Raw genomic sequence first — 10544 nt, 5'->3', positions numbered from 1 at the left:
CTTCTTTAAAAAAATTCATTATGCACTTTTAGCTGTAGTAAAAAGGTGCTATAAAAATTTATGATGATGATGATTAAAAAACCACATGCTACACTCATATAATATGATGCAGTAGCTATTAGTACTATGAAACAAAAGCATAATGCATAATAAGTACTTTTACTTTGGATACTTAAAGTACATTTAGCTGATAATGCGTATGTAGCCCACATTTGGAATTCAGGACTTTTTCTTGTAATGGGAATATTTTGGGCTGCAATATTTCTACTTTTCCTCTACTGCGTTTAACTAGTAGAGTAATTAATCCTGCCTGCCTTAAAAGTGTTTTTGGTCAGTCTGAACACCAGTATTTCACTGATAACACAAAAAGTACAATTAATGACCAGGTGCGCATGGGACGTCCCACACAGCCAGCTCCAGCCCTACCTTTCACCACTCTGCATGTGCGTCACCGGAGCCCACACCTGCGCTCTCTCCTCCTCCTGCTGCAGTACAAAAGCTTTTACGCATGCGAACTTGCGAAGTGACTTTTCTTTTTCAGTTTAAGCAAGACACAAGGTAAGCTAAGCGTGGGTGCTTATAGGTAAAATTTTTGACCATGTCTTAGTTAACTTGGCTTTGTTGTGTGCTGACGTCGTACCAAATACGGAGGCTTTTCGTCGCCTTTTTTTAGCTAATCAGTAACTGCGAAGAAGTGAGACGCACACACAAGTTAGCACAGCACTCCGGCTAACATTAGCAACAGCGTCGTCAGTCAGTGACAGTGGGTGTGTGTGTGGGTCGAGCTAACTTCGCTAACGATGACAGACAGTTCACCAGGTGGGAACTTGAGGCCACCTACCTGTTTTTAAGTCACCATGTGAGATGCATCTGGCCCAGCTGCCACGTAACACGGCTGGTTAATGTAATGGTGTCTGCTAGCTTTCTAACCTGACTGCTAGCTGTAACGCTACATTGAGCCATTGTGCGCATCTGTCTGGAGGCAAACAAACTAAGTAGGTAGCTAACATGTATGACTCGCTAGTGATTTTACCCAGAGATGGTACTAATTTAGCACCATCTTCAGTCAAATCCAACATATTAGAAACTAACGCCAGCTTTGCTTTACAGATTAGTTGCCCAGTGAGATGCGTTTGCAACACCCCTGGATAATTGTTTGTACACAAGCATGACTAATGAATTTTAAAGTTGGACCAAAATTGGATCGCCAGAAATTTGGGTTATTATTGTGAAAGTGTATCATCATTAGCGGGGAAAGATACATTTTAAGGTCGAATAATGTGCCATTGCTTTTTAAAGCAGCGACAGCCTAAACCAGTGTCGACTTGCTCTAAGAAAAAGGTGTTCAGCACCTTGTTTCTGACAGCTGTTGGGGAACCTGTATTCATTTTATTATTGTTTCATTAGTGTTACAAATATGTGCTCACCATCTCACAACAGAAGTCTGATTTATTCCTGAAAATAGTATTGGTTCTGAATACCAAGCATCCTTGTAAGTAATGCTACTATCAGTCACATGTTTTCCTTTGCTCATCTGTGTGACACAGCACACCCCGTATTCCATCATGGCAGATGATGATTTCACCACTGCAGACTCTGGGGCCTCTACAACTTACCCCATGCAGTGCTCTGCACTGAGGAAGAATGGCTACGTCATGCTGAAGGGACGTCCTTGTAAGATCGTTGAAATGACTACTTCCAAAACTGGCAAGCATGGGCACGCCAAGGTAAAAACGTCCTCATGCATTTTTTTTGGAATGCTGAGCTTTAGGCATTTTTTATGATTTGGTCTGACATTTTCCAGTTTTACAAGTAACACCCAATGCTTACTTGGCCTGAGGCAAGATGTAATAAGAAACTGTATTTTTCCAGGTTCACCTGACTGGAATTGACATCTTTACCCAGAAGAAGTTTGAAGATATCTGCCCTTCTACACATAATATGGACGTCCCAAATGTCACAAGGAAAGACTTTGATGTGAGTCATCCCTCTTGGAACTCTTAGTAAATCCTGGGACAGCATTTACAATGAATACTGGGTGTTATGTCAGTTGAAACAAATCAGTGCTGGAAGCCAGTAATGGTTTTCCTGGGCAGTATTGAGTACCTCTGCAGTTTTTAGAAACTTGAGAGCGCAAGTGAATCAATTTCCCATAATGTGTATCTGAACCTAATGAAAAAGTAATGTGAGACAAAAAAGAAATGCTTTTTCAGTCGTTAAATTGGCGTGTCACACATTAAAACTTAGCTGTTTAGTAGCTGTGAAAAAATATACAGGTTTTGAACTGGTTGAACAGGTTTTGAATTAGCCATGAACAGTGTCTTCTTCACTGATTACAAGCCTCCTCTGAGACAGTGACTATGTATACATCCACATTAATATTCCGCTATTATTCCGACTATGACATTATTCCGAATTTGATACAGGTCATAAATAACATATTCCATTTGGATATTCTGAGTGATTCCGAATTAGTATTTTCCATTTAAGACATGTGGGATATGTAGATATTTTGGTTGTAGCATTCTTTGGACATGTATTCAGCCCATTTAGAATATGCCTTGTGCCTGTTTACTCTTGCATAGGCAAAATATATATGCTGGAGCAAGAAGGCAGACAGAGGATGAGAGGAAAGTGGATAACTGTTAAGGGTGGGCTGGAAACACAACACGCCTTCACCACGATGGGGATGGAGGGGATTGGTTATTTTCCTAACATGCAGCCATGGACTGATGGTGATGACTCTGTGTGATGCACTAAAAACACTCAGTAGTGTAGTAAACATCATGGGCCAACCTGGGTACTGGATGTTCCTGTAACTATACATTTATATCAGTCATATCATTATCACTTAAAAATATCAGGCATCAGCTCACTCATGTTTTTCACCTCACCGTTTAACTTCACTGCCTGCAGAGAGCTTGTGGTTCCTGTTCCTGCTGGAGCACAGGAAAACCCTGAAAATGCATGTAAACAGGAGTATTAGTGGAATAATAATTTTCATGAGCCATATAAACATCCCGGGAATATTGTCTTTTTTGAAATAAGGGCATAATTGGAATATTTTGTGCATGTAAACGTAGTCACTGATTTCTGAAGCCAATCTTTTTTTGGGGTCAGTATTGTTCAGTTGGCTGCCTGCTGTTTTGATTCTTTATTAACATTGTTTTTGTTTTGTGAAATCAGTCCTCTTTTTATTAGGGTTTCCATACGTGACACATACTCATCTTAGGCAAGACCTATGCATAACATAGCTGCAGCGCAAGACGTTTAATATGCCATAGGTCCCATTGATCGGTGTGTCAGCTTGTATTGGGCTGGTGAATACACCAGCAATGATTTAATGGCTTAGTCACGTCCATAAGATCTTTGATATCTGGGGTATTTATCTATTCTACTCTGGTATTGCATTTAATCTCTTTTATTTTCCTTACTTTCATTATAAGCATTGGTCATAATGCATTTCCCAACAGACACCCTAGTTTCACCTTGAGATGCAACTTGTGGTAGAATTATTTTGTAAACATCCATTTAAATGTGTGCATCATGTCGGACCTCATACGGACGGACAAAATCAACTTTTTTTTTTTTTAAACCATTGCATTTCACCCCTCTCTGACAGCTGGCTTTACACCCCACAGTAACTATAAACATTTTTGCCTTCAGAAGTTGTCAGACATCATGTTGTAAAACTAGTTCTTTTCAAGCATTACCTGACCTTTAGGCCCCTTGGCTACCAGAACACCTCACAACATAATTTTGTGGAACAACCCACTTAAATATAGTAGTGGCAACATACAGTATAAGCTGCACTGTATGGCAACATGAGGCTATCTGAAAATTAGCGTCTTTTGCATTAACCAGGACCTGGTGTCTGTCAACATCAGAGGGCAAAGGTGTTTATGCCTGTTCTTAACAGTGGCAAATGACGGCATGGTGAAGACCCAGTTCCAGTGTCAGAAAGGTGGGGGCGTTTCCAAAGCCCTCCAACAAGCACTTCTGATAAAGAATACTGATTTCTTTTCTCTTTCCCTTTGCATTCTTCTCTGCAAAGCGTCTCTTACGCCCAGTGCATTTTCTTAATCTGGAAAGTGGCTATTTCGCCTTGTGATTATTAAACAAGCGCACATTTTGACTCAAGATAACCACTCGGTTTACTGCTTTTAATGACATACAAAAATGTGTGAAAGGGGTTATACAGTCTTAATTTAGTGTGATTGGTGCTCAGTTAGGGGTTCAAAAATTAAACCTTTGTACTGATAGTGGCTGTCAAGTAGCCACAATTCAATCATTCAACATTTCTCTGCATTCTTCGCCCAATTGCATATTTAGGTAATTGATGTCACTGAGGGTTACTTGACCCTGATTGATGACAGTGGGCAAACCAGAGAAGATCTTAAAGTGCCTACAGGCGATGTGGGCAAAGACATCGAAAAGAAGTTCAGTGACGGAGAATCGTTTATGGTGAGTTTCTGTGGCCTGAGGATGAAGATCTCCTAGCTGGTTGTGACAGAAATGAAACAAACAGTTTGTCATTATTTAGTGTTTTTTTTAAAAATATATATTTCATAGATCTAGACATTTGCTATGTTCAAATATTTATTTCAACATTGAGCGTGTCCTAGACTGTCCCTGACGATACACAACGATCAAACTGATCTAAGATAATTTTGTATTCCTATTTTGTGCTTGCTATGAATAATGTATAGTTCTGTTAGATTATTTTTTATGTATTTGATTCCCTACAATACAGACAGTGCATAGCTTTTTCTCTTATTTTCTTATTGAAGTATTAAATATGTGTAGTAATGAAAACATTTTATTCTTAAAATCTGTTATTGGACTTTTTAACCTCAGATAGCTTCTCTAGACAGAATCAACTGCTGTCCCTTGGTGAGCTCTAGGCTCTCGCAGTCTTTTTCCATTTTAAGTTAGTCGAAGTAAGTGTCACATGTAAGACCTTTTTAAAGGATGATGATTAACTGGAGGAAAATCTTAGTAATTTCATTTAAAGTATTTTTTGGCTAGTTAAACTGGTCCCATATCTGATTGTTGTTGTCTGTTGTGATATCTTGTCTTTTTCAGGTTACTGTGATGCGAGCTGTGGCTGAAGAGCATGTAGTTGCCACCAAGGCCTTGAGTTCCTGACCAAAAGTCCACGACAATGCTGGAGACCTCATACTCCTATCTTCTGTAATGGTTTTGAGGCTTCACCAAAGCTTACTGGCCTTCACCCGACATCTCTACCAGTTTCCCTGCTGGTCAACTGAAATCTGGAAACTGGACTGGGTCAGATTCTGCAGCTGTAGCTCAGGCTCAGGGCTTACTGGCGTTCTCTTCAATCAATGAAGTTCTCCACCTTTAACCATCACAGCTTAACTTTGCAATGGGTGCCAATATTCAAGCAATCCATAACATTCCTCTTACAGCATGGGTAATATGTTTGTTTTTTTTAAATTCCTTTTTTAAAAATCATTCATATTGACCAATTTACCTGAATGAAATGTGCACTTCTTCAGTTGGCTGTGAACAAATGATAATTTACTATTGAGATGCTCTGCTTTACCTTCAACTTAAACTCCCCCTTAATATGATTTTAGCTCCACTAGCTCTACTCTGCTCTAATTAAGAGAACCTAATGACAGTAACTTCATTGATGGTTGAAATATTACTTTCTGCTTTTGACAGTTAACTCATCTGCATTAACATGCACACTTAAAATTGCCATATATACATAACTTACCATCCATGAATTTATGAGAATGACAAAACCTCTGCAATTTAAATTCAGATCTGGTTTTTCTAGCAGGGAACTCTCTTGTCTCTGCCTGCCATTCTGAACAGAGCAGGTTTGGACAAGGGTGCTTAGGTGGGTTCATTTTCTCTTCTATGCTATAAAACTTGTTGTCACTTGAGGCCTTTTTATGAGCTGACAAATGTATAGAAAATTATTTTGAAAGAACAAAATACTGAATAGATTAATATTAGCTGAAAACACTCTTGAAGCTTAATTTCAACAATTAAACTTAATTCAAAACAAATTTTGCATCATCACAATGCTAAAGATAATGGTGAGAAGTCATACTAAGTCCTGTATAATGCAGTCAAATGTAGGTGGTAGTTGTGCTGTGGGTAATCCAAGTCTCTTGATAGCTGGCGTTGGTACCCAAGAACAGGATAGATAAGAGTTGCTGTTGGTCTTACATTTTGGGTTGTAGGTAGGGGAGTGGAGGGAAAGTATGGTAATAGTAGCAAGTAAATTTGGGAGTGGTATTTTTTTTTTTGTAGGGTTTTGTGCAGAATTTGCACTGTTAAAAAAAAAAAAGAAGGAAAAAAAAAAAGAAATAGCTCATGCTGAATTGTTGACATTAGTTTTCTTTACATTCACATAGAAATCTTACTGGGAGACATCTGTTTTAATGGCAAAAAAATGTGTTAAAATGCACTTCATAAAAGGACCAGTGTGTAAGACTTAGGGGGAACTATTAACAGAAATGGAATATAATATTCTCAAGTATGTGTTCATTAGTGTATAATCACCTGAAAATAAGAAGTTGTTTTTCTTTACTTTAGATAAGCCCTTTATATCTACATAGGGAGCAGGTCCTCTTCCACATAGGCTGCCATGTTTCAGCGCCATGTTTCTGCTGTTGCACAGAACGGACAAACCAAACACTGGCTCTAGAGGACTTTTTTTTTTTTTTTTGTGAACTTCATGGCCTCTGTAGGTTCTCTTTCAAGCTTGGAAGGGAGGGGTATACAGTTGGTTCCAGCAATCTCACTGCTAGATGCCTCTAAATCCTATACACTAGTCCTTTCACATGGCTACTGTTCAACTTGCATTTACATGCAGCTGATCGGTTATACCCCTACCTCCTACTGTAAATTTAAACGAATGGAATAGTTTAGCAATGTATTTGAAGCGCTGCAGCCTGAATTTTTTGTGTTTTGGGTTTTTTTTTTTTCTCTAATCTGAGCATTTGGACTGATGTAGTGGGAGCCTAGCCTCTTGTAAAGAAGCCACTCTTTGAAGAGGGCTTGTGTTAAAAATGTACATATAACCTGCTGTTCAGCTGTGTAAAATCTTTAATTTTGGCTGCCAAGATGCACTTCGAGTTATATAATCTTTTCGCCTTCTGCACAGCAATAACTTTCCTATTTGAAGTCTTGTTTGTATGCTTGTGCTCTTGTTAGAAAATCAAGTGTATACAGTACATAGTCAAGAAATCAGATTTCTCCAGCTGAAATCCCTCGATCCCTTACGGCAGGTAAGGAAAGTGTTTACATGATGTTATGACATCAGGTTACTGCAAAAAAACAATAAAGTTACTGAAGTGCATGTAAAGGCACTGATTGTAATGTTGCCATTAGAAGGTATTCAGCTCAGCTGTCAAGTTGTCTTTTTGTACAACGGCAGGCATTCTATTACATAGTTACTGTCTTCAGTCCACCTAAAGTATTCTTTACTTTTGTCAAGACATTAAAGTAGTACCCTGTTGTAGTGTGGACCTTTTTTGTGTTTTGTTTGTTGTTTGTTACTTCTTGTTCCATGTTTTTATCTGAAAAATTACACGTTAAGTTAGGTAACAAAGAGAAAATGGGCCTAAAGAGTTGAAAACATAATCTGTCTTGTGCAAATTTCAGGCAATGGTGTTTTGGGGTAGTAACAAAGCTCTACAGCTGTTCAGCTTGTTTGCCCAGTGAGCCAACAAGGATCGTAGCAGTGTGCTCTGTCATTAATTTGGTTGTAAACATGCCATTGGGCCTGTGAAAATTAAGATTGTGTCTCTAGTACAGTCTCCTTAAATACTACTAAAGGCTAGATTTCCAAAAGTACCCCAATCCTTAGTTTTCATTTCTGAATATCGGAAATGGTGCAATTTAATACTGATGGTATGAAGTTTCTCTGCTAAACAGGGTTTCCCTCCATATCCACAGCCCCAACAGAAGACAACAGTCTTCCTTGTAACCCTGTTACATGCCTATAACCAAGATCAGAACAATGAAGCCCTTTCTTACCCTCAGTTCCCTCCAATTATTAATTACTCTAGCATCTGATATGTAGCATGAGCCACTTCCACATGTCTTGTCAGTGATCCTCTATCTTTTAGCAATCTAAAACTTGTCCCTCATGTGGAGACCATGTGGAGGGAGGTGGGGGTTTCCTCTGATTCCCTCTGAGAAAATGTTTACGCTGTTGGGAGATGGCCCTGTTAATGTTAGCTTCACATGCTGTAATTGGAAAACTAAATGGAGTATTAGATATGTTACTTTAATGGTGTCAGCAGTCAGGACAATAAAAGAGATTATCATTGTTTTTATTTTGATTCTTTGGTCTCAGAAGCCAATTCTGATATTGGAGAATAATGTTTTTTGTTTTTTCATATTCAACTCTGGCACCTCTCATCAGATATTGTATACTTTCTATCTCTCTTCTTGACTGCAAGGAACAATGATTTATTTGTATGTTTAGACCATGGGTACACTTTATTATGTTAAAATGGGCAATGTATAATTACTCAGCCTTGTACTACTGTATGGTCCTGATGTTTTCTGGGGAAGGGACTTGAGGGCACTTCTCCAGCTTGGCACAGGTGTCTTTTTCTCCCATTAATGTATGATGATCATAAGTTTCCAGGGGAAATCTGACATTGAGCTTCTTCTGGAGCATAAAGATGCATTGTAAAGGGACTTGGGCTCTTCTCCTCTCTGTTTTATCTAGTATGGCTGTTATCTTCAGAATCACAACTGTCCCTGTTTTTATTATGTAGGCAAAATAAAGTTCTTTCAAATGTTACTGGGCACAAGAACAATCTCTCCTGTTTTCTTTTCTCCTCATGCTAGAAGAAAATGCTGTCACTGGCACTAAGGAACTCCCACTGAAATATGCATCAATAAAAATTACAAGTAGAAGTTGCATGAATTGGTGCAAATGGATGTTAATGAAGAAGGGCATCTTATTCAGACAGCCTGCAAATGAGGATATCAGTGACCTCTTGTGGTAATGTTCTGGCATCAATGGAGCATTGAATTTCCAGTCTGTTAATTCGCAGGATTCAGGAAATTAATACATAGTAGGCACAATAACATCAATATGAATAAATAACTCCCTCAGTTGTGGTTCATAGGGATATATAGAGTAAATTCTGTTATTATATTGTATTATTTTGTGATAGATTTCCCTAATTTTGGTGACAAATGCTCCACATTAAAGGATGGTGCTAGTATGAACAAGAGGATACATAGTACAATTTTCAGTATAAGTGCTGGGGGATGAAATCCAAAATCTCCCGTGCAAAAATGTAACTGAACAGCAAAACGCTGTTATTCAAGTCAAGTTTTGTGTTGGTTTTTTTACTAAAGAGATTAACTGTGGAAAATGTCCACTTTGACTTACTCAGATGGTGGAAGTCTATTATCTTCAGATAAACTTCTGAATACATTTTCCCCTGTCACCTACATAAAAATGCCATTTGGAGAGGATCTTCTACTAGGCCAGTGTGTGCAGGAGAAATGATTACAGTAAGCAAAATCTGTTTAAATTTTCATATGGGCACGCACCTGACTAATGTTTTAAGAAACACTTGAAAAGTTGAGAACCTATGCAGGTGCATAGATAGTTAGGTAGACTGGTGTTTTACCACCTGCACAAAATAACTAGATCGTTAAAGCACAAGAGCCTGATGGCAGTTACAGTAATATACTCATGTGAAGGCACCAAAAAATTGGACTGTGAGCATGTTTACTAAATTAATCAGTGGAGGTTGCTTGGTTTTGAGCTTAAACTTTGCTACATGCTGTCACAATACTAGAACCTTGTTTCTGACAGTTATGAGAAGAATGGACACACAAGATTGGACCTAGTATAAATCAACAACAGACAGACAACAAATTAACACAATTAGTATTCACATACATTCAACATATCAGGTGAAATCTCACTTTCACAGTGAATATAACACTCAAGGACTTCCATTAGTGTAAAAAAAAAAAAAAACACTAGAGGACTTCTTTTCTCATGCATGCTCAATTTATGGAATTCATCATAATACTCCTTTAGTATGGCTATTCACTTAAAATCCATGCTTTGCCTCACCTCTTGTTTACCAATTACCTTGCATTTTCTTTCTTGGTGACCTCCATATTGTTACATACATGTTCCACCTTATCACCTCCTTATGTTTGTCATCAGCCAGTGTGATCTCAGTGTGATACAGCCCCACAGTCCAGTTCAACAAGCTTCTCAGGAAATTCTAGACATGTTCAAATTTATCCTGCTCAAATGGGCCAGTGAGATCCACTCATATGTATAGGCTTACCTCTAGTAGGTATTGAGACTCTACTGACAGTCTTGGAAATTTAAAGCATTTCAGTTATGTGTGCTGTTATTCCAAGTCACAGTAATTAAGATTGCTGCACTTGCTACACAGCATTCTTAAGTTTCAGAAATACTGCTGTTGTACATAGTACAAGTCAGTGTCTCACACTGAGTGACATTGACCATCTTGGGATCTTTATGTTGGGAAGAGTTCATCCAGTTTTGA

The 10544-nt window shown here is 38.4% G+C and overlaps 1 protein-coding gene across 2 annotated transcripts; it reads left to right on the top strand.

The window, feature by feature from the left end:
• The first annotated feature begins 453 nt into the window (after nt 1-453).
• Nucleotides 454-8797, top strand: eif5a2 (eukaryotic translation initiation factor 5A2). 2 transcript variants are annotated; one of them, XM_062440037.1, is made up of 5 exons: nt 454-558; nt 1548-1727; nt 1873-1977; nt 4333-4464; nt 5086-8797. In XM_062440037.1, exons 2-5 carry the CDS (start codon nt 1566-1568, stop codon nt 5146-5148), a joined length of 462 nt encoding a protein of 153 aa, XP_062296021.1. In that variant the 5' UTR covers nt 454-558; nt 1548-1565; the 3' UTR covers nt 5149-8797. The 2 variants fall into 2 exon arrangements, with proteins under 2 accessions (XP_062296021.1, XP_062296022.1); XM_062440038.1 differs by lacking the exon at nt 454-558 and adding an exon at nt 768-995.
• Nucleotides 8798-10544: the final 1747 nt, after the last annotated feature.

Source organism: Scomber scombrus, chromosome 19 (assembly GCF_963691925.1).
Source record: "Scomber scombrus chromosome 19, fScoSco1.1, whole genome shotgun sequence".
NCBI lineage: Eukaryota > Metazoa > Chordata > Actinopteri > Scombriformes > Scombridae > Scomber > Scomber scombrus.
The sequence above is the reverse complement of the archived record's forward strand: the minus strand, read 5'-3'. Positions and strand labels throughout refer to the sequence as shown.

What these genes read in the sequence shown, in the direction of transcription:
- eif5a2 (XM_062440037.1), top strand. Translation starts at nt 1,566, where the DNA reads ATGGCAGATGATGATTTCACCACTGCAGACTCTGGGGCCTCTACAACT. An exon ending in TCACAAGGAAAGACTTTGAT is followed by an intron (nt 1,978 to 4,332) that starts GTGAGTCATCCC and finishes TTGCATATTTAG; the next exon opens with GTAATTGATGTCACTGAGGG. An exon ending in GTGACGGAGAATCGTTTATG is followed by an intron (nt 4,465 to 5,085) that starts GTGAGTTTCTGT and finishes TGTCTTTTTCAG; the next exon opens with GTTACTGTGATGCGAGCTGT.